This window comes from Cherax quadricarinatus, chromosome 6 (genome assembly GCF_038502225.1).
Source record: "Cherax quadricarinatus isolate ZL_2023a chromosome 6, ASM3850222v1, whole genome shotgun sequence".
Taxonomy (NCBI): domain Eukaryota; kingdom Metazoa; phylum Arthropoda; class Malacostraca; order Decapoda; family Parastacidae; genus Cherax; species Cherax quadricarinatus.
This window is the reverse complement of record NC_091297.1, coordinates 69,436,421-69,461,702: the sequence shown is the minus strand read 5'-3', so window position 1 is coordinate 69,461,702 and position 25,282 is coordinate 69,436,421. Positions and strand designations below refer to the sequence as shown.

Sequence of the window (25,282 nt, the reverse complement as noted above, 5' to 3'; positions counted from 1 at the left end):
CCACATCTGGACTAACACCATATCCCCTTTAAAATCAGGCATAATCACAGACAACACCACAGACAACTACCCAACTTTTCTAATATCCAACCTACGTAAATTGCCCCAGGACACTACTAAAGTTACCTTCAGACTACATAATGAGACAGCTGTTAATAACTTTATAACAGCTATGAATAACTTTGACTGGCACAATGAGCTTGAAACATGCGAAGATACGAATGAATGTATTAATAATTTTCTAAAAAAAAGCACCCACTACCTCTATAACAAGCATTACCCTAAAAAACTAAATAGATCACAGCTAAGAGACTGAATTGTCCCTTGCTAACCCCCAGCATCCTTAACTCCATTAACACAAAGCACCAATATGAAACCAGTACAGAATGGCTCAAATAAGACTAACCCAAAAGGGTTCTTTCAGGTATACAGAAGTAAGATTAGGGACAAGATAGGCCCACTTAAGAGTAACTCAGGTCAGATCACTGACAGTGATAAGGATATGTGTGAAATTTTCAATTCTTGCTTCCTCTCAGTTTTTACTCAGGAAGAAACTAGCTAAATTCCAGAAATAATAAATTATGTAGAACAGGACGATAATAAACTATGCACGATTGCGGTAACTAGTGACATGGTCCTCAGACAAATAGAGAAATTAAAAGCTAACAAATCCCCAGGCCCTGATGAACTGTTTGTAAGGGTGTTAAAGGAATGTAAAGAGGAACTTAGCATATCTTTGGCTAATCTTTTCAACATATCACTACAAACTGGCATAGTGCCTGATAAGTGAAAAATGACAAATGTAATACCTATTTACAAGGCAGGTGACAGGTCCGTCGCTTCGAACTATAGACCAATAAGCCTTACCTCCATAGTGGGAAAATTTATGGAATCATTAATTGCTGAAGCAATTCCCTGCCATCTCGAAAGGCATAAATTGATTAATGAATCTCAGTACGGTTTTTCAAAGGGGCGCTCCTGTCTTACGAATTTACTAACTTTCTTCACTAAGGTATTTGAGGAGGAAGATCATCGTATTGAATATGATATTGTGTATATGGACTTCAGTAAGGCTTTCGATAGAGTTCCACATCAGAGACTATTGAGGAAACTTAAGGCACACGGAATAGGAGGAGAAAAATTTTCCTGGGTAGAGGCATGGTTGACAAATAGGTAGCAGAGAGTTTGCATAAACTGGGAGAAATCAAAATGGGGGCACGTCACAAGCGGTGTTCCACAGGGGTCAGTGTTGGGCCCGTTGTTATTCACAATTTACATAAACAACATAGATGAGGGAATAAATAGCGACATAAGCAAATTTGCTGATGACACCAAAATAGGCCGTCCAATTCATTCTAATGAGGACATCAGAGCACTCCAAAATGATTTTAATAGACTGATGCAGTGGTCGGAGAATTGGCGGATGCAGTTTAATATAGACAAATGCAAAGTTCTAAATGTTGGACAGGAAAATAACCATGCCACATATAAACTAAATGTAGATCTTAATATTATGGATTGCAAAAAGGATTTAGGAGTTCTGGTTAGCAGCAATCTAAAACCAAGACAACAGTGCATTAGTGTTTGCAATAAAGCTAACAGAATCCTTGGCTTCATAGCAAGAAGTATAAATTATAGAAGTCCTCAGGTTGTTCTTTAACTCTATATATCTTTGGTTAGGCCTCATTTAGACTATGCTGCACAGTTTTAGTCACCGTATTACAGAATGGATATAAATGCTCTGGAAAACGTACAAAGGAAGATGATAAAGTTGATCCCATGTATCAGAAATCTTCCCTATGAGGACAGACTGAGGACCCTGAATCTGCACTCTCTAGAAAGGCGTAGAATTAGGGGGGATATGATTGAGGTGTATAAATGGAAAACAGGAATTAATAAAGAGGATGTAAATAGCGTGCTAAAAATATCTAACACAGACAGGACTCGCAGCAATGGCTTTAAATTGGAAAAATTCAGATTCATGAAGGATATAGGAAAGCACTGGTTTGCCAATAGATTTGTGGATGAGTGGAACAAACTCCTGAGTGCCGTCATAGACGCTAAGACGTTGTGTAGTTTTAAAAATAGGTTGGATAAATACATAAGTGGGTGTGGGTGAGTGTGAGTTGGACCTGGCTAGCTTGTGCTACTAGGTAGGATGCACTGCTCCTCCCTTAAGTGACGTGTATGACCTCACTAGGTCAAGGCATTGGCTTAGCTGGTGGGAGAATTGGAGCTGCCTCGCATAGGCCAGTAGGCCTGTTGCAGTGTTCCTTCTTTCTTATGTTCTTATGTTTTTAAATAACTAGAGACATGTCTAAACGTTACTCGTCAGCCCTTACCAGCCTGATAAAAATGTCTAAAAAATTGTATTATGAAAACAGATTACATAACATAAAAGGTGATATGAAAAAGACCTGGAAAACCCTATCCGAAATTCTAGGAACTAAAAAGATATCTAAAAACAAAACAATCAAATTAACAAAATCAGACAAACTCCTACTCCCACCAACTGAAACAACGAACAGACTCAATGCTTTCTTCTCCACCATAGGAAAGAATCTAGCAAGCAAAATCCCAAGCTCAAACATCCGTCCATCAGATTACCTCACAGGCACCTACCCGCATACACTATTCCTAGCTCCAACCATCCCAACAGAGGTCTCGCTCATCATCAACACCTTAAGAACAAGGCAGGAGACATAAACAACTTGCCAACTTTCATGTACAAAAAAGCTTCACAAGTACTGTCACCAATTATTGTAACACTCTTTAACAAATTCATTGAATCCTCCACCTTCCAACAGTTCTCAAAATAGTGAGAGTCACCCCAATCCATCAAGGAGGTAATCACTGCTCTTTAAAATCTTTGAAAAAATAATTCATAGACGGATCTATTCCTACCTCGTCTCAAACAACATACTAACTCCTGTCAGTTTGTATTCAGGAATAATAAAAGCACAAATGATGCTATTATACACATGTTAGAACTAATATATACTGCTCTTGAGAAGAAAAAAGTCCCGCTGGAAATTTTCATTGACTTACATAAAGCTTTTGACACAGTCGACCATGAATTGCTGTACATTAAATTAACATACTATGGTATAAGAGGCCACTCCCTCAACTACCTAAAGTCATACCTTAGTAACAGAAGCCAATATGTGTACACAAATGGTGCAAACTCTTCCACACAACCAATCACAGTAGGAGTCCCACAGGGAAGTTTCCTTGGACCACTCCTCTTTCTCATCTACATCACTGACCTACCGAATGCATCACAACTACTCAAACCTATACATCTTCTCTCACTCAAACCCAGTCATACTCACCAACACTGTTAATGCCGAATTGCAGAAAATATCTGCCTGGATGATGACTAATAAACTTACCCTAAATACTGACAAAACCTATTTCATTCAGTTTGGAACCAGAGCTTCAAATGTTCCGCTTAATGTAACGCTAAACGGATCACCCATCAAAAGACTCACAGAAGGAAAATTTCTAGGGCTCCACTTTGACAGTAGCCTCAAGTTCCAGACACATATGCAACTAATTTCCAAGAAAATCTCTAAGACAGCTTTTTACTCTGATACAGTTTTCATTTTTTCCAGTTTTCCATAGCGGAGTAATTGAAATTTGTCTTCATTGAACTTAATATTGTTTTCTGATACCCATTTAAAAACTTGGTTAATGTCCTCTAGGAGATTTGCAGTGTCCTCGATGGATGACACTGTCTTGCAAATTGTGGTATCATCAGCACCTATGTACGAGAGAGAGAGAGGGAGAGAGAGAGAGAGAGAGAGAGAGAGAGAGAGAGAGAGAGAGAGAGAGAGAGAGAGAGAGAGAGAGAGAGAGAGAGAGAGAGAGAGAGAGAGAGAGAGAAAAGAAAAGCAGAGCAGAAATCAGCAACTACAGATCAGTATCTCTCCTGTCAATCACTGGCAAGCTCCTTGAGACAATAATCTCAAGACTAATGACAGTTTTTTGACTATCACTCACTACTTTGTGATCATCAATATGGCTTTAGGAAAGGTTACTCTGCTGCTGATCTGTTGTTAAACCTATCTACTAAGTGGCACCAGTCACTGGATGAATTCAAAGTCAGCTGTGTGGTAGCACTGGACATTGCTGGTGCTTTCGACCAGGTGTGGCACAAGGGCCTCTTAGCAAAGCTGCAAGCTCTGGGAATTGCAGGCTCTATGCTATGTATCCTCAGTGATTACCTTCATGATAGATCTCTAAGGGTAGTTCTCAATGGAACAGAATCAGCAAGATATCCTATCAGGGCAAGTGTTCCACAAGGGAGGGGTTCTGGGACCATTGTTATGGAATGTCTACTTCAATGACCTTCTTCATCTCATCCCAGAATCCCATGCATATGCAGATGACTGTACACTGACATTCACTTATCCAAGAGAAGAAATGCCAGCTGCTCTAAGCTACATCAATCACCAGCTCAGAGCTATATCAGCTTGGGGAAATAGATAGCAAGCAACATTTGCACCTGAGAAAACACAAATGATGATAATCTCTAGGCACCAAGATGGTAATGCTGGTGCAGTAGTAAAGATGAATGGGAGGGTGTTGGCACCTGGGGAAAAAGTTGATATCCTTGGGGTGAAATTTGACTCGAAACTGACCATGAAAAACCACGTTGTAAATCTTGCAAACAAGGCAGCCAGGAAGCTTACAGCACTTCGCTGTATCTCGCATCTGCTTGACAGTAGGGGTTGCAAGATTTTGTACAAGGCACAAGTATGCTCACTCCCTGAGTATGCTCCACTTTCTTGGTTCGCCCCCTTCCCATCTGCAACTACTTGACAGAGTAGAGAACAGAGCAAGACGTCTCATCTCTCGCCTGGACCAATCCTGGATAGATCTATCATTTCAGCAGAGCCTTCAGCACAGGAGGGATGTGGGTGGCCTTAATGTTATGTACAAGGCCAATATTGGATCCACTTCGAGGACAGCCTGAAGCAAGTTTCTGTACCACAAGACGGGCAGAAAGCAGCAACTTCAATCCTGATGTACCCTTCTCCAGAACATCACTTCATCTGAGATCATATATAAGCAGCATGACTCGAGTATGGAACATATTCGTACAGCATAATGATGTCAATGAGATAAAGTTAGTTGATCAGATGAAAATGCTGGCCCACAGATGGCTCCAACTTCATCCTGTTCCCTACTTGCATGTTTCATAACAATAAAAATGCTTTCAAATGAGCTGATGTAGGTAACAGCTCTTAGCTTGTCAATAAAGATAGGAATCCTTAACCTGTAAATAGCTTGTTAATAAAGCTAGGGATCCTTAACCTTGTCAAACCCTGTGTAAAAAATAAGAGAGAGAGAGAGAAACAGACAGACAGAGAGAGAGAGAGACAGACAGACAGACAGAGAGAGAGAGACAGAGAGAGAGAGAGAGAGAGAGAGAGAGAGAGAGAGAGAGAGAGAGAGAGAGAGAGAGAGAGAGAGAGAGAGAGAGAGAGAGAGAGAGAGAGAGAGAGAGAGAGAGAGAGAGAGAGAGAGAGAGAGAGAGAGAGAGAGAGAGAGAGAGAGAGAGAGAGAGAGAGAGAGAGAGAGAGAGAGAGAGAGAGAGAGAGAGAGAGAGAGAGAGAGAGAGAGAGAGAGAGAGAGAGAGAGAGAGAGACAGACAGACAGACAGACAGAGACAGACAGAGAAACAGAGAGACAGAGAGAGAAACAGAGAGAGACAGAGAGACAGAGAGACAGAGAGAGAGGGAGAGAGAGAGAGAGAGAGAGAGAGAGAGAGAGAGAGAGAGAGAGAGAGAGAGAGAGAGAGAGAGAGAGAGAGAGAGAGAGAGAGAGAGAGAGAGAGACCGAGAAAGACAGATAGAGAGAGAGACAGACCGAGAGAGAGACAGACCGAGAGAGAGACAGACCGAGAGAGAGACAGACCGAGAGAGAGACAGACCGAGAGAGAGACAGACAGACAGAGGGAGACAGAGAGACAGAGAGACAAAGAGACAGAGAAATGAGCTGATGCAGGTATCAGCTCTTAGCTTGTCAATAAAGTTAGGAATCCTTAACCTGTAAATAGCTTGTCAATAAAGCTAGGGATCCTTAATCTTGTCAAAACCCTGTGTAAAAAGAGAGAGAGAGAGATAGACAGACAGACAGACAGACAGACAGACAGACAGGCAGACAGACACTCAGAGAGAGAGAGAGATTCATCCCAGAATCACATGCATATGCAGACGACTGTACACTGACATTCACTTATCCAAGAGAAGAAACGCCAGCTCCTCTAAGCTACATCAATCAACAGCTGAGAGCTATATCAGCTTGGGGAAATAGATGGCAAGTAACATTTGCACCTGATATCCTTGGGGTGAAATTTTACTCCAAACTAACCATGAAGAACCGTGTTGTAAATCTTGCAAACAAGGCAGCGAGGAAGCTTGCAGCACTTCGCCATATCTCGCATCTGCTTGACAGTAGGGGTTGCAAGATTCTGTACGAGGCACAAGTACGCTCACACTTTGAGTATGCTTCACTTTCTTGGTTTGCCCCCCCCCTCTCATCTGCGACTGCTTGACAGAGTAGAGAACAGAGCAAGACGTCTCATCTCTCGTCTGGTCCCATCCTGGATAGATCTGTCATTTCAGCAGAGCTTTCAACACAGGAGGGATGTGGGTGGCCTTACTGTTATGTACAAGGCCAATATTGTCAAAGTACCACACTTGGATCCACTTCGAGGACAGCGTGAAACAAGCTTTTATACCACAAGACGGGCAGAAAGCAGCAACTTCACTCTGGCTGTACCCTTCTCCAGAACATCACTCCATCTAAGATCATATATACCCAGGATGACTCGAGTATGGAACACATTCGTACAGCATAATGATGTCAACGAGATAAAATGCTGGCCCACAGATGGCTCCAACTTCATCCTGTTCTCTACTTGTATGTCTCATAACAATAAAAATGCTTTCAAATGAGCTGATGTAGGTAACAGCTCTTAGCTTGCCAATAAAGTTAGGAATCCTTAACCTGTAAAAAGCTTGTCAATAAAACTAGGTATCCTTAACCTTGTCAAACCCTGTGCAAAAGAGAGAGAGAGAGAGAGAGAGAGAGAGAGAGAGAGAGAGAGAGAAGGTAGAAGGCATTTAACAGAATATTGCACAAGGAACTGGAACAAAAACTTGAGAAACAGGAAGGAATAACAGGCAAGAGATTACAAGGGCTCAGGGAATGTCTAACAGGAAGGAGACAATGGCTGATTTTCCTTTAAGATCCACAAGGATCTTAAATGAGTTCGAGTCACAGTTCCTGGCCCTGCCTTTTCGCTATGTACGGATCCTGCCTCCACACATCACTCTCCAGATTGTTCCGCTTTCTGACAACTCTGTCACAGACGAGATACCTTCCTAACATCCCTGTGTCTCATCTGAGTCTTGAACTTCCAGCTGTGACCCCTTGTTGCTGTCTCTCATCTCTGAAACATCCTGTCCCTATCCACCTTGTCAGTTCCTCTCAGTATTTTATATGTCGTTATCATGTTGTCCTCCCTATCCCTCCTGTCTTCCAATGTCGTCAGGTCGATTACCCTTAACCTATCCTCGCAGAACATATCTCTTAGCTATGGGAATAGTCTTGTTGCACTCCTTTTGCCCTTTCTCTAATTTTCCTTGAGTGAAGTTTGTTGTCTGTGACCCCTCAGCGGCTTAGCCTGTACTCTGTCTGCGGTCTTCATGATTTTGCACTCGGTGGGGTTAAACTCTAGGAGCCAGTTGCTGGACCAGGCTTGCAACATGTCCGGGTCTCTTTGTAATCATACCTGATCCTAATCATGTTTAATTCTTCGCAGTAGCTTCACATCATTTGTAAACAGATACTCCTCTGAATCAATCCCTTTTTCTTTTTCTTTTTTTTTTTTATTCGCCGGTATTCTCCCGGCCCGGGTCTTTTCCAAGTAGGGGTGACCCGGCCTTGGCTCCCTATCTGGAGACCTAAGTCTCCCATGGGAGGAGGTACAAGTACCCCCTCATCTTTGGGACCAAGTGTCCCCAGGCCTAGCAACAGTCCCCGCCCTCACGGGGCTCGTAGGGAGAAGCTAGGCCTCTGGTCTACCATCTGCCCCGCCCCAAAGGGGCTCGTAGGGATGGCAGTCTTGTGAGCTGCAGGTGGTAGCAAGCTCAAATCAATCCCTTCTGTCATGTCAGACACATATACCAGAAATAGCAATGGTACAAAATAGATACTGCTGGAGATAGAACAAAAAGAGGATAATGCCTCATGGATGTTTTGGCGGTAAAGACTGAAAACCAAAACCTTGTCATTGTGGTTGTATACAAGCCTCCAGATGCAACTTCCAGACCACTGTCTGGAAAATCTCCCAACTTCTGTCCCAAACATTTTGCTACTGGGAGGTTTCAACTTGAGACACCTAAAATGGAGAAGTGTAGCAAAAAATATTTTAGAAGAGATCACCTCAGGAAGCAGCTCAAATGAAAATTCACACACACACGAGCTACTAGATCTCAACACCAAATTCACCTTAAACCAGCAAATATTAGAGCCGACAAGACTAGAAAATACGTTGGACCTCATCTTCACTAGCAACGACGATCTGATACATAATACAACCGTATTAAATACAATCCACTCAGATGACAACATGATGGAGGTACAGACATGTATGCACAGGGCTCCTGAGCATTAAAATGTCATCAGCCAGGAGGATGGAAACAAGTCAACCATGCCTTCAGCATTCTATGGAGAAGGAGCATGGACACAAGGGTCATCCCACACACACTAAAAACAACAGACATAGCCCCACTCCACAAAGGTGGCAGTAAAGCAATTGCAAAGAACTACAGACCCATAGCACTAACATCCCATATCATAAAAATCTTTGAGAGGGTTCTAAGAAGAAAGATAGCCAACCACCTAGATACCCATCAGTTACACAAACCAGGACAACACGGGTTTAGAGCAGGTCGCTCCTGCCTGTCCCAGCTACTGGATCACTATGACAAAGTCCTGGATGCTGTAGAGGATAAACTAAATACAGATGTAGTATACACAGACTTTGCAAAAACTTTCGACAAGTATGACCATGGTGTAAGAGCGCACAAAATGTGTGGTAAAGGAATAACAGGAAAAGTTGGTAGATGGGTCTATGACTTCCTGACAAATAGAACACAAAGAGTAATAGTAAACAGAGTAAAGTCTCAGGCAGCTACGGTGAAAAGCTCAGTTCCACAAGGCACAGTCCTTGCTCCCATTCTATTCCTCATCCTCATATCTGACATAGACAGAGATATCTTCCTTTGCGGATGACACTCGGATTGCCATGACAGTGACCTCCATCGAAGACACCGCAAGATTCCAAGCGGACATAAACTAAATCTTCATGTGGGCCACTCAAAACAATACGAAGTTCAATGAAGAGAAATTTCAACTACTCAGAAATGGAAAACTTGAAGAAATTAAAACTGTATCAGGGTATACGACAAATAATAGCCATACAATAGAGTGAAAAAGTAATGTGAAGGACCTGGGAGTGATAGTGTCAGAGGATCTCGCCTTCAAAGACCACAACATTGTATCTACCTCATCTGCTAGGAAAATGATAGGATGGATAATAAGAACCTTCAAAACTAGGGATGCCTAGCCCATGATGATTCTCTTCAAATCGTTTGTGCTCTCTAGGCGGGAATACTACTGTACATTAACTGCCTCTTTCATGGCAGGGGAAATTGCTGACCTGAAGAGTGTACAAAGAACTTTCACGGCACACATAAGTACAATAAGGCACCTAAATTACTGGAAACGGTTGAAGGCCCTTGATCTGCATTCCATGGAGCGCAGGTGAGACACATAATAATACACACTTGGAAAATTCTAGAGGGATTACTATCAAACTTGCACACGAAAATCACTCCCTATGAAAGCAAATAACTCGGCAGGAGATGCAACATTACCCCAATGAAAAGCAGGGGCGCCACGAGTACACTGAGAGACATCACAGTAAGCGTCCAGGGCCCAAGACTGTTCCATTGCCTCCCAGCATACATAAGGATTACCAATAGACCCCCTGGCTGTCTTCAAGAAGGCACTTGACATGCACCTAAAGTCAGTACCTGACCAACTGGGCTGTGGTTCGTACGTCAGTTTGTGTGCAGCCAGCAGTAACAGCCTGGTTGATCAGACCCTGATCCACCACGAGGTCTGGTCTCAGACCGAGCGGCGGGGGCATTGACCCCCGAAACCCTCTACCTAGAAACCTCCAGGCCTTACGACTGAGCCCTATGGAATCCTGCAAGTCACAGGTACCCAATTTGACACCTCATCACATACCATGATTCATTGTTTCGTTCCTGTCAGGTATTCTCTGATCCATTGCAGTGCTTTTCCTGATATTCTTGCCTGCTCCTCTATTTTCTTCAATAATCACTTAAGTGTAACTATGTCAAAAGCCTTCTTATAGTCCAAAAAAATGCAGTCTACCCACCTCTGTCTCTCTCACTCTTGTCTTACTTATGTGACCTTGTCGTAAACCTCCAGGAGGTTTGTGAAACAGGATTTCCCTTCCGCAAAACAATGCTGGTTTTCATTTATAAGCTCATTCCTTTCTAGGTGATCCACCACTCTTCTCCTGATAATTTTCTCCATGACTTTGTATACTCTGCATGTCAGTGGCACTGGTCTGTAGTTTAATATAGCCTGTCTGTCTCCTTTCTTAAAAATTAGGCCTACATTTGATGTCTTCTACACCTCAGGTAGTTTCCTTGTTTCAGTAGATGTGTTGAAGATTGTTGTTAGTGGCACACACACTTCCTCTGCTCCCTCTCTCAGGACCCACGGAGAGATGTTGCATGGTCACACTGCATTTTAGGTATCTAGTTCACTTAGTAGTCTCTTCACTTCCTCTTCTGTTGTGTGCAATGTGAACAGCTCTTGTTGGTGAACACCATCATTCTGGCTTGTGCATGTGTGTGTGCTCACCTAAATGTGCTATTATAGTAGCAGGGGTCGAATCATAGTTCCTGGCCCGGTCCCTTCACCGATCACTAATAGGTCCACTCTCTACCTGCTCCATTAGCTTCATCATATTTCTTCTTAAAGCTATGAACGGATCCTGCCTCCACTACATCACTCTCCAGACTTTTTCCCTTCCTGAAAACTCTGTGACTTAAGAAGTAATTCCTAATATCCCTGTGGCTCATCTGAGTTTTCAACTTCCAGTTGTGACCCCTTGTTGCTGCATCACATCTCTGAAACATTCTGTCCCAATCCACCTTCTCAATTCCTGCCTTCATATCAGTAAGTGTAACTAATAGGAGTCAGCAGGTTATTCTTCAAATCTGTTTATCTAGTTAGGCCTCATTTAGATTATGCTGCACAGTTATTTATGGTCTCCATATTACAGAACGGATATAAATGCGCTTGTAAGCATACAAAGGAGGCTGACAAAGATGACCTCATGTATCAGAACTCTTTCCTGTAAGGATAGACTGAGGGTCCTGAATCTGTCCTCTCTAGAAAGGCGTAGAATAAAAGAGGATATGATTGAGGTGCATAAATGGAAAATGGGTTGAATTCCCATAACCTCTCCTCGTAGGACAAACCCCTCAGTTCTGGGACTAGCCTTGTTGCAAACCTTTGTACTTTCTCTAATTCTTGACGTGTTTGACCAGGTGTGGGTTCCATACTAGTGCTGCATACTCCAATATGGGCCTGACGTACACGTTGTACAGTGTAGTGAATGTCCCTTTCCTTGGGTGACTTTTGCAGCCCCTGACCTGTGGTCTCCCTTGTCCTTCCCCAGGCTTCATAACTTGCATCTGTCGGGGTTAAACTCCAGGAGCCATTTGTTGGACCAGGTTAGCAGCCTGTCCAGATCTCAATGTAGGCTTACCTGATCTTCGTCCGCTTGTATTCCCCTCATTAGTTTCACACTGTCTGCGAACAGGGACGCCTCTGACTCTGTCCCTTCCGTCATGTTATACACATAAAAAAAAAAAACACCGGACCTGGGAATGATCCTTGTGGAACACTACTTGACATATGCACCCACTCTAATACCTCGTCTCCTGCTCACACACGTTGCTTCCATCCAGTCAGGTATTCCCTGAGCCATCGCAGTACTTTCCCTCCTATTCCTTCCTGCTCCTCTAGCTTTTCAACCAGTCTCTTGTGTAGTACTGTGTCCAAGGATATGCAGTCTACCCATCTCTGTCTCTCTCTTCCTCCTGTCCTCTGTTACCGTGTCATAGAATCCCAGAAGGTCTGTGATACAGGATTTCTCTTCCCTGAAGCCGTGCTAGTTGTCATGTATGAGGCCATTTCTTTCTAGGTGCTCCATCACTTTTTTCCTGCTAATCTTTTCCATAGCTTTACATACAATACATGCCAGCGACATTGGTGTGTAATTTAGTGCAGCCTGTCTGTCTCGTTTCTTAAAAATCGGGACTACATTTGTTGTCTTCCACACCTCAGGCAGTTGCCCACTTTCGATTGATTTTCTGAAAATTGTTGTTAGTGGCACACACAGTGCATCAGCTCCCTCTCTCAGTTCCCAAGGAGAGATATTATCTGGGTCCACTGCCTTCGAGATATCTAGTTCCACAAGCAGTGTCTTCACCTTAGCCTCATTTGTGTGCAGTGTTCCAAGCTCATGCTGGTGCACCCTTCAACCTTGATTTGCTGGATGCCTCTCTGTCTCCACTGTGAATACCTCCCTGAATTGTGAGCTGAGCTTTTCACGTACTTCAAGGTCATTCCATGTGAGCTTTTCCCCTTCCATCCTCAGCCTTATTACCTGGTCCTTGGCTGTTTTTTTTTTTTTTTTTTTTTTTTGCTCCTTCTAGTGTGGTTGTATAACAACTCTGGGTCAGATCTGGCTTTTGATGTTATGTCATTCTCATACTGACACTGGGCTTCTCTCCTTATCCAAGCATATTCATTTCTGGCTCTTCGGGCCCTGGGTCCTCTGCCTTCTATACTTTTTCCATACTCTAGCACACTTAGCTTTGGCCTCTACACACCACCTGGTAAACCACGAGCTCACTTTGGTCTTCTTGTTGTTTCTGTTGCCCCTTGGTATGAACTTCTTCTCTGCCTTCCTGCACTTTGTGGTCATGTGCTACATCAGTTCTTTTACTGTCTCTCTTTCTAGCTTGCTTACCCACTGTACCTCATGTAGATATTGCCTTATACATGTGTATTCACCTTTCAGAAAGTTTGGCTTCTTCCATACTTCTCATGCTGGTTCACACTCCATTGTTAATTCCACTATTGAAGATTGAGACACTTATGCAACATATGGGAATCTTTATTAAAGAAACGTTTCGCCACACAGAGGCTTCATCAGTACAATACAAATCAGAATGGTGTAAGGAGAGGAGGAGGAGGAAGAGGAGGAGGTAATCAGTCCCTCAGCATGGAGTCGATGGTCTGAACATATCGACTGATTACCTCAAATTCCTCCTCTCCTTACACCCTTTTGATTTGTATTGGACTGATGAAGCCTCTGTGTGGCGAAACGTTTCTTTAATAAAGATTTCCATATTTTGCATAAGTGTCTCAATCTTCAACTTGTAGGTTTTAAACCATTTATCACAACTCTACTATTACTCGAAACTCAAGACCGCATGATCACTAGTGCCTAGGGGCCTTTCGTCTGATATCCCCTGTCTTATCTGTTCAAGGCGAATACTAGGTCCAGCCTTGCTGGTTCGTCATCTCCTCTCCCTCTATCTGGTTGTGTGCCTAACATATTGGTACATGAAGCTTTTCACTACCACCTCCAGCATCTTAGCTCTCCATGTCTCTGGTCCTCTATGTGACTCCAGATTCTCTCAGTCAACCTTATGGTTGAAATCCCCTATGATGAGTAGCTGTGAGCTGCTCGTGTGGATCCTTCTGGCAACCTAGATGAATTGAGAACAACCGGTAACAAGCTTGGATTTACCAAGAACAACCGGTAAATCCAAGCTTGTTCTCGGTTGTTCTCGGTTCATCTCGGTTGTTCTCGGTAATTAGTAGGACCCTGGGAGTGAGTACTGTGCCTTGTGGAACAGAGCTTTTCACAGTAGCCACCTCAGATTTTGCTCTGTTTACTATTACTCTTTGTGTTCTGTTAGGAAATTATAGATTCATTTACCAACCCTTCCTGTTATTCCTTTATCACTCATTTTGTGCGCTATTACACCATGGTCACACTTGTCAAAGGCTTTTGCAAAGTGTGTATACTACGTCTGCATTTTGTTTGACTTCTAGAGTATCCGGGACCTTGTAAGAGCAGTCCAGTAGTTGGAACAAGCAGGACCGACCTGCTCTAAACCTATGTTGCCCTGGGTTGTGTAACTTGATGAGTATCTAGATGAGTGGTGATCTTGCTTCTTAGAACCATTTCAAAGATTTTTATGATATGGGATGTCAGCGCTATCAGTCTGTAGTTGTTTGCTATTTCTTCGCTGCCCCCTTTGTGAAGTGGCGCTATGTCTGTTGTTTAAGCAGCTGTGGGGTGGCCCCTGTGTCCATGCTCCCTCTCCACAAGATGTTAAAACCACATGATAGGGGTTTCTTGCAGTTCTTGATGAACACGGAGTTCCATGAGTCTGGGCCTAGGGCAGAGGGTATGGGCATGTCATTTATCGCCTTTTCGACTACTATGTAGTCATCTGCTACCTCCTTTGACTAGTCTGCCCATCTCCTCAAAACTCCATTGACTTTTGATGAGTAGTGCAACTCCTCCTCCTCAGCCCCCCATCTTTCCTCGGGATTCGATAACCAGATGGGAAGATCACGTCTGTTATCACTACCGAGCTTTATCTGAGGAAGTCTCAGTGTTTCTTTCCTGTCACTCCTCACACTTAAATATAATTCCATCTGCGTTAGTGCACCAAACCTTCAGCTTCGGTTCTAGAACTGTGTTCTGGGGGGGGGGGAAGTGTTGGTGGTGGCTGTGGGTGAGGTAGGCAGCCCTGGATATTATGGTAGTCTGCTGATGTGGCAGTTTTAGTGCAGGGGAGAGGGGATATGCTGTGGGTGTGGAGTGTGGCTCGGCTCTTGTTATTGTGTTTGGTTGGTGTTGGGGTGGTAGGGGTTGCGGGGATGCTGTGGGTGGTTGGTGTGGGTGGTTGGTGTGGGGGTGGTAGGGGTTGTGGGGATGCTGTGGGTGGTTGGTGTGGGGGTGGTAGGGGTTGTGGGGATGCTGTGGGTGGTTGGTCTGGGGGTGGTAGGGGTTGTGGGGATGCTGTGGGTGGTTGTGGGGGCGGTTGTTTTTGTTCCCATCGAGGCTGTGTTCCCCTGACTGCCAGTACCTGCCTCTGGTACATTACAGGTGTACAGGTGTATGTGCAGGTGTGTACATGAAGTCACCAATGTGTATTCACTCAGTTGTGTTTGACGTGCTCAAGTCTCAGCTTTTACTCTTTAATTAAGAACTATTGTACCTACTCTTGAAGCTTTGTACGCAATTCTATCTGAAAATGATATTGATGAGACATATACTATAATATCTGTGTGAATTTGACCGACTTACGTAAATAAACAAATCAAACATTCTTCCGTTATTAGCTCACATCTGGTTCTTTCGTTATTGTGATAAACACTATATTGATTCCCATGTGCACCTCAGCACACACTCACAAGTACACACATGTACACACGACGAGTGAGGTAAGAGTGGTAATGATCATCAGTGTTGTAGAGGTCACATCAGAGGCATAAATATGGTGGAGGAGGCAGGAGAAGTATCAGTAACATCTAAGACATCAGTCAGCTTACAAGCAAGGTACACTGACAACCATGGTAAGCTGCCTCCTACTCACTCATCTTTCTTATTACTTACAAGTTAAAAACTTTACCCTCACCTTCTCATAAACTTGTAAATTCCAAACTTAATTATGCTACTTAAAGACTTTTTCACAATTGTTAAAAATAACATCAAGGATCCGTGATCAGCTGTGTTTTACAATGAATTTAACAAGAAAAAAAACAGTTACTTTAATCTAAGACCATAATGTACTATTTTATTTCATCCGTTAATGTTCTTTACTTCTAAGATTATTGTGCATTTTTCAGTAATAAAATGTGTACATTTCAGTAATAAAATGTGTACATTCATTGTTTGCTTCCCAAGGATTGTTGAAACAATTAAAAAGAAAGAATCGAAATTCAGAGGAGATTAATAGAGGAAGTAAGACAAGGAAGGTTTTGTACGCATCACTAATTATAAGAGCAACACTTATTATCAATGTTTCTTGTAGGCGTCCATAAGTCATTAGTGAACCCTGGTAATAACGGGGATATGCGGTACCTTTTATCCCTTGCAAACACTTGTCATTCCCTGAGACATCTGGCCTTCCATCTATTTATTAGCGAACTTAGATGCAACCGCAGTGTCTGGCCACCATGTTCTATATAAGATTAAAATTATGGAAACAAAAGTTAGCAAAGTTCCCCGTTATAATTCATCACACAAACCACAGAATGGGTGGGATCTGAACTCATGGCGCGTGCCTCGTAGAACGGCCAGTATGGTAATGTGTTCGTTAGCCTAAGCAGGGAGATGTTTATACTGCAATAAGGATAAAGTCAAATATTCCACTGCAGTAAATATTACATGGCTACGGCAGACTCAGAGATTTTCCACCAATCTCTGTGTTATAGGTAATCCCATAATTTGGGATTACCTATAACATACAAGGAAAAAACTATATGTGGGAATCATTATCATCATCAAAAATCTTTTTTTACTTAAATAAAACCTATACAGTTTCTTGACCATTCTGTCTCACTTTTCGCTCCTATAAACTTCAGTCAGTCTTGACAATACTTCACTCAAATCCTAAACTGAAATATGTACTTTTTTGTTCTCACTAATATTTTGAGTTTTCAGTAAACTGCGTGATATCTGGAACATTCACGTGCAGTTTAGTGTTCTGATAGAGGAATATAATTACGGTAACTATAGTAAGAATTGCGAGGCTGGACGTAGGAAGCTTGTCTTTGTTAATGTAATGTGTTTTGTTTCTCGCCTGGTGGGGCGCCACAGTGGAAGGTAATATTGCTAATGATCTCCGCGAGTGTTATCGTCCAGTTGACTGAGGCGCAGAGCGGAGCAGAGAGCTTATCCTTCCACGGCTACATTCCTGGTGAAACTATTAGGTACGTCATCTATTTCTTTCTCTAGCTTTCTCTTAAACTCCCTGAAGTTCTCTCGTTTCCGATAATCCTGTTTTCTCTTCAATTTTACCTTAATTCCTCGGGCTGTTTATCAGCTGGAGCTTTAGTGATGTTCAGTCCCCACAAGAATTTATCCAACATCCAGGAAACCAATCTAAAGCCTTGTGGACTCTTTCAGTTCCGTATAGGCCTTTCCTGCTCCATATAGACTCTTCCAACTCAGTGCAGTCTCAACGTCCTGTAAACCCAACTACCTGTAGATTCTTCAAACTCTGTAGACTTTTCCAAGTCATGTAAACACATCGTCGTAATCCTAGCTTCATGAACCCTACGTCCCGTAGGCAGTGCCAACTCCCTCCTCATAGGCTCGTATAATTCCCTGCAGATCCTTTCATTTCCTTGTAGCCTAATTTCTATTGGCTCTTCCCATCTCATTATAGATTTTTTTTTCATGTTCCAAACTTTCCCTATGGGAAGCCAAAGGTTGGTATGAGCTGGTGTTGGTTTCCAGCAGCAGGCGCTGCAGAAGCTCCTGACAGTTTGACCTCATGATACATGATAATAAGTGTTGGTCATCCTCCCACAGTCACAGCCCTTATTCTCCTCTCTCATTCTTTTTTTCAATAACTTGCTGTTGTAATATACGCATGCTCAAAAACATGTGAGGACATTTTTACATGCACAGCACTTAATTTTTTTTATGTTTTGGTGTAAGTTCAATTTTAAGTGAATTAAACTTTTGCTAGTTCGACGAACTAAAGTCTCACTAGCAATTTGTAGTGTTGCAAGACATAATATATGTGACTTCTTCAGGGCGAAGGCTCCCAGAGGTGACGGTCAACCCAATGACATTTACCTCGTCTTCGAAAATCCTCCTGCACTAAAAGACGGAGAAGTGGTAATCTATCCTCGTAACACTGATGGCCTCGGCCTCGAGTACGGTCAGGACCCCGAGGAGCGAGTCTACCAAATTCACAACACAAACAAGCGGCAGTTCAACAAGCATAACAAGCACTCACATGATCAAAACAAGAGCAGTGGCAAGAAGTTCAAACGAGCTGCCACTGTCCTCGATACCGTCGTCCATTAAGCCCTTCCCTACAACTGCTCTTCCTGGATATCCATTTTTGTAAATATCCCTTCCTTAAGCAGAGTCCTACTAAACCGTTCATGTCATACTAACTTGTTGCTCCTCGTGATCTGCCCTAATCATGCCCAGTATTCCCCGCATTAACATCATATTGTTTAATGTTAAAAAGCATATGCGTCCAAAGAAAGCAACTTATTCTGTAGTCTGGCGATTCTACTCTCCTAACATCCACTCCAGAATTCCATCATCCATCCCCTTCACATCCATTACCAGGAATCCATCATCCAACCCTCTCACGCCACTCCTGGAGTCCATCATTTACCCCTGTCACACTCTCTCCAAGAGTCCATCATCCATTCCTCTCACACCCACACCACGAGTCTATCATCCCTCTCACACCCACTCCAGGAGTCCATAATTCAACCCTCTCACACCCACTCGAGAAGTCCATCAACCATCTCACTCACCCACTCCAGGAGTCTATCATCCATTTCTCACCCAATCCAGTAGTCCATCATCCATCCCTCTCACACCCACTGCCAGGAGTCCATCATTCATCCCTCTCACTCCCACTACCAGGAGTCCATCATTCAACCCTCTCACACACACTGCCAGGAGTCCATCATTCATCCCTCTCACACCCACTGCCATGAGTCCATCATTCATCCCTCTCACACCCACTACCAGGAGTCTATCATTCATCCCTCTCACACCCACTACCAGGAGTCCATCATTCATCCCTCTCACACCCACTGCAAGGAGTCCATCATTCATCCCTCTCACTCCCACTACCAGGAGTCCATCACCCATCCCTCTCACACCCACTACCAGGAGACCATCGTCCAGCCCTCTCACACCCACTACCAGGAGACCATCATTCATCCCTTTCACACCCACTTCCAGGAGTCCATCATTCATCCCTCTCACGCCCACTACCAGGAGTTCATTATTCATCCTTCTCACGCCCACTACCAGGAGTCCATCATTCATCCCTCTCACACGCACTACCAGGAGTCCATCATTCATCCCTCTCACACGCACTACCAGGAGTCCATCATTCATCCCTCTCACACGCACTACCAGGAGTCCATCATTCATCCCTCTCACACCCACTACCAGGAGTCCATCATTCATCCCTCTCACACCCACTACCAGGAGACCATCATTCATCCCTTTCACACCCACTTCCAGGAGTCCATCATTCATCCCTCTCACGCCCACTACCAGGAGTCCATTATTCATCCCTCTCACCCCCACTACCAGGAGTCCATCATTCATCCCTCTCACGCCCACTGTCAGGAGTCCATCATCTAACCATCTCACATTCACTCCATGAGTCCATCATGTAGTCCTTTTTCACTCATTATTTTGAGGGTCTCCATTACGATAAGAATATCCTTGACACCCATTCATCTGAATACAACGGTTCCCATTCTTCTTCCTCTCGTCCAGCACCCTTGTGTGTGCTGTTCATGCCAAGTGAGATCCACCGCCTTGTAGCCCATCCTACCTTTCTGACATCCTCCTTGTAATTTCTACATCCTTTTCTTCACTCCCACTACCTGGTTAGATCAGCAGGGAGAAGGTCTACCAATATATCACTACATCATGTGATATTAACTTATTTAGTAATTTATAAGAATAAATATATAAAATATATCCTATCATGCGCTGTCGTGTGCAACCGTTGATATTTATAAATCAAAATGCAATGTTTGTGTTGTATTGTATACAACGGAACAACCCATGAAAAAAGTTTTTTGTACTGAGATCCATGACTAAGTTGAGCAAAATGAATGAATTTATGGGTGTCATTATATGTAGTTATACATGGTACAATGTTAAAAATGTAAAATATTCATACATTCAAAACGTCTTTCGTATCTATTTCCTAACTTCTGCAACATTTTAGAAAAGTTTTTTGAAGCTTATCGACAACCATTCAGTTTTGCGAGCTGATGTTTATAGCCAAAAAAAACAAAAATGCTTTATAACATTTTTCCTAACACTCCAGTGTTGAGGATTTCTGACATTGTTTACCTACCGTCCAAGTGCTGCGAGTTTACATCCTGATAACTTCCCTCATAACTATGAACTTACTACCCAACACAACAGTTTCAGTGTCACAAGCTTATATCACAGCAGAGATGAAATACCACGTCAGGACCTTTTTTTTTTAACCGATGAGGAACATATTACCCTTGAGTGAATATATTAACTGTTGTACTGATTATGTGAATATTGAAAATCTCGACGCTCTGTCGCAGGAGTTCTGGATGTGCAACTTTAGTGTTTCTCAAGAGGTACGGTAAACTTCTATGTCATGGAATTACTATGGCGAATTAGTAAATTTGGGATCGTTAAGCGGGGGACAATCCTACTAATCAGGTTGAGTTTAGTGGTACTCAGCTCTCCAGCCATTTGGACTGAATGATATAACCTCATTTCCCCTCACATTCTCACCTGAAAGGGTAGTCGTGGGTAGGTGAAGGCAGTTTAGCTTCTTCATATAGATTAAGGGTATGTGCCCTTTGAAAGGGGCGTCTCACACTATTCTCCTACGTCCCAAGCATCAACCAGACACCCCTTTGCGGAAGTCCAGTAACGGCGCTCCAGTGGGAGAGCACCACAGCTACCTTTATTGCCATCCCAAAAGCATCAGTCAAATTTTGTTGCTGTTATATTCGTCAAGAACATTGTCTCGCGAAAAGCTATCTGGAAGAAGCAATTTACGTTCTTCAGAAAACCAGACAAATGTGATCTCCATACATGGAAAAGGCCAGTATCTCTACCATACATACTTACCGTAAAAAGCTCAGGAGAAGATAGTAAGGACAAGGATATTAGAGCATTTTGGTGGAAAAAGATTCATTATAGAAAACCAGCATGGATTTAGGAATGGAAATTCCTGTCTAACAAATCTGTATGAATTGTATAGCAGAGCCATAAGAAAAAAAAAAGAAAGATAGGATTGGGCGGACTGCATCTTCTTGGACTATAAGAAAGCCTTTGATACAGTATCACAAGAGAGACTAGTCTAGAAATCAGAGGAACAGGAAGGGTTGAAAGGCAAAGTGTTCCAGTGGGTCAGGAATTGCCTGGACGACAAAAGCCAAAGAATAACCGTAAGGAATATATCAGAATAGGAGAAAGTAACCAGAGGGGTTCTGCAAGGATCAGTACTGGGACCACTACTGTTTTTAATATACGTGAACAACTTGCCAAAACGGGACTGACTATGTCACTGTTTGTGAATGAGGACAGGAGAGGACAGTGGTGAACTTCAAGGAGACCTCAACAGGCTACAGAAGCTCATATAATCAGCAGCATACGCAAGATTAGCAGCCTTCAAAATAGCATTCAGAAACTTGTATTAAGAATCCTTCAAAGCCTCATATACGACATGCTTCATGCTGGGTGCCTAGAACCCACACCAGAGAAAGCTTGTGAAGAAGCTCTGAAAGATCCACAGATTTGCAACCTGGCTAGTACCAGAACTGAAAGGAATGCACTATGAGGAGAGGCTGAATAAATTCACTATTAATACTTTGGAAGACAGAAGGACAAGGAGAGATATGATTACGACTTAAAAAATCTTCAGGAGAATTGATAAAGCAGATAACGACAGACTGTTAGAACTTTTATGAACAAACATTGTGCAATAACTGTCCAAACGAATTTGTCTTTGAATGGCAAGTAAATGGTTCCCAATGTGGGTTTGTTTAAATTTATTATGGAGTAACAGACAAATAAGTTAAACACTTGCCACATAAATTATTGCAGTAGATCTATTGAGTTTATGTGATGCACTCTTGATAATCCTCTTATAAGTCCCTTATGGTAAGTGTTACGTAACTCTACCTATCCTAATTAATGAGAGTTGCAACCATCCTATGGTTATCGGTATTAGATATACAGAACGTATACTTATAAATGAAATGTCCACACACACTATAGGACCTTACTAACGGGTATCTGGCAATTCAGTACATCAACTGGGCTACTGGTACTTGTGTCACGGTTACTTTACCTTCGATGTCGGTTTTATCACAAGAGTTCAGTATATGATTAGTAGTATTATTAACTGTATCGCTGTACCCGCTAGCAAGAGCATCTAGCTTATGACTGAGAGTTATGTTGAATCCTACTTAGATTAATAATTTTTATCTTGATTCTACCCACACTAAGCATTGATAACTTCCTTGGCGTTGATTACCGCAGAGACGTGCCTGTCTACGCTGCTTTACTGCCCATTGTCTCTATCTGCTACCATTTGCGTCCATTATTGAGGAATTTATGCCAGGTAGACTTATGCATCGTGGGTCATGGGTCCTTTCGCTACCAAGTCATGGCCTTAAGTGAGGCCATCAGGCCATGGCTTTCAGATCTTCAGCCAACAAGTGTAGGCCTAACTTGGCATGTATTGACAACATCTGCCGCCAGGTATTATAATGAACAGTTTTACTTCCTTGAATAACATAGCTATAAATCTCACAATCATTATTGTTACTTATTTAAAACTCGCTAGATCAGTCAGTCTTGGTCCCTAATACTACAGTGAATGTCAGTGAGGAAGTCGACAGATACATCTATAACTTCCTGACAAATAAAACACAAAGAGTAATAGCTCTGTTCCACAAGGCACAGCACTCTCTCCAATTCTATTCCTCATTCTCATTTCTGACATAGACAGAGATGTAAGCCATAGCTCCTTGTCTTCCTTTGCGGATGACACCCGGATCACCATGGCAGTGACCTCCATCAAAGACACTGCGAGACTCCAAGTGGACATCAATCAGATCTTCGAATGGGCCACTCAAACTTGAAGAAATTAAAAATGTATCAGGGTATACGACAAATTCTAACTCTACAATAGAGCGGAAAAGTAATGTGAAGGACCTGGGAGTGATAATGTCAGAGGATCTCGCCTGCAAAGACCACAACAATGTATCTACCTCATCTGCTAGGAAAATGATAGGATGGATAATGCGAACATTCAATACTAGGGACGCTAAACCCATGATGATTCTCTTCAAATCGCTTGTGCTCTCTAGGCTGGAATGCTGCTGTACACTAACAGCCCCCTTCATGGCTGGCGACATTGCAGACCTGGAGAGTGTACAAAGAACTTTCACGGCACAAACAAGTGCGATAAGGCACCTGAACTATGGGGCACGGTTGAAGGTCCTTGATCTGCATTTCCTGGAACGCAGGCGAGAGCGATACATAATAATATACACTTGGAAGGTCCTGGAGGGATTGGAACCAAAACTGCACACGAAAATCACTCCCTATGAAAGCAAAAGACTCAGCAGGAGATGCAACATTCCCCTGATGACAAGCAGGGGCGCCACGAATACACTGAGAGACAACACAATAAGTGTCTGGGGCCCAAGACATAAGGGGGATTACCAATAGACCCCTGACTGTCTTCAAGAAGGCCCTGGACAAGCACCTAAAGTCAGTACCTGACCCTTTGGGCTGTGCTTCGTACGTCAGCTTGCGTGCGGCCAGCAGTAACAGCCTGATTGATCAGACCCTGATCCACCAATAGGCCTGGTCTCAGACCGAGCCGCGGGGGAGTTTACCCCCGAAACCCTCTCCAGATAAACTCCAGGAGGAACCGGCCTGCCGTCTCTTAACAGACCTCCCTGCCAGTGAAGACGAACCCATTACTCTATCCCCTTCACCTATCCCACAAAGGGATGAAATGGTCCTCTTAAGAGGACCGGGATGAAGGGAACACAGGTGGAAGCCGAAGGCAGATGAGCCATAACTATGTTTGGAAGTATTTCATTAGTGTTACGGTGGTTGAAAAGTTAAATGACCTGGATGAGTCAGTGGCGGAAGCAGTCTAAATGCACAGCTTCAAGAGCAAATGTGGAAAGACACAAGAGGCCAAAAACTAGTGATGTCGATTAAAGTAGTGTAGGAGGCAGGGCCAGTGTGACGAATGGTTTTGAAAACCGAGTTGAAGATTGAGACACTTATGCAACATATGGGAATCTTTACTGAGGAAACGTTTCGCCACACAGTGGCTTCATCAATCCACTTCAAAGCAGAAAGGTGTAAGGAGAGGAGGAGTTTGAGGTAATCAGTACCTCAACCTGGAGACGGTGTGTTCAGTCCATCAATCTTGTAGAATGTACAGCACAGGGCCGTAGACGTGGCTTATATACTGTAGCCAGGTGAGGCGAAGCAGGATCTTGATACAAAGAATTCTTCAAAACTTGTTCAACCTTTGGACGACGACCTACTTCGACTAGTGGACGGTACCACTATGACCCCGCCTCCGCCTGCTTCACCTCACCTGACTACAGTATATAAGCCACGTCTACGACCCTGTGCTGCACGGTCTACAAGATTGATGGACTGAACACATCGACTCCAGGCTGAGGGACTGATCACCTCAAACTCCTCCTCTCCTTACACCTTTCTGCTTTTTATTGGACTGATGAAGCCACTGTGTGGCGAAACGTTTCCTCAATAAAGATTCCCACATGTTGCATAAGTGTCTCAATCCACAACTCAGTGTACCAATAATGAGAAGTTTATATCTCACAACATTAGGGTTAAGTATCATGTATTAAGTATTATGTATAATATATTATTAACAAAACCCAGAAATACATGAATAAGACATGTTCAATACTTGGTTAACATTTTTAAAGAGAGTAGTTTTATAATGTACTACTTGTTTGGCACAGAATCTTAGAATGTTAATACACAGCCTAACCTACTGGCAGGACCTACTGGCAGGACCTACTGGCAGGACATACTGGCAGGACCTACTGGCAGGACCTACTGGCAGGACCTACTGGCAGGACCTACTGGCAGGACCTACTGGCAGGACCTACTGGTAGGACCTACTGCTAGGACCTACTGGCAGGACCTACTGGCAGGACCTACTGGCAGGACATACTGGAAGGACCTACTGGCAGGACATACTGGCAGGACATACTGGCAGGACCTACTGGTAGGACCTACTGGCAGGACCTACTAGCAGGACCTACTGGCAGGACCTAC

General features: G+C 43.2%; 2 protein-coding genes across 2 annotated transcripts in view; one reads left to right on the top strand and one right to left on the bottom strand.

The window, feature by feature from the left end:
• LOC128692970 (uncharacterized) overlaps positions 1–25,282 on the bottom strand; it is a 164,378-nt gene that overhangs the window by 37,507 nt on the left and 101,589 nt on the right. The window lies entirely within an intron of this gene.
• Positions 15,749–18,499, top strand: LOC138852317 (uncharacterized). The gene is made up of 3 exons (XM_070082099.1): positions 15,749–15,789; positions 17,036–17,148; positions 17,980–18,499. Exons 1-3 carry the CDS (start codon positions 15,787–15,789, stop codon positions 18,254–18,256), a joined length of 393 nt encoding a protein of 130 aa, XP_069938200.1. The 5' UTR covers positions 15,749–15,786; the 3' UTR covers positions 18,257–18,499.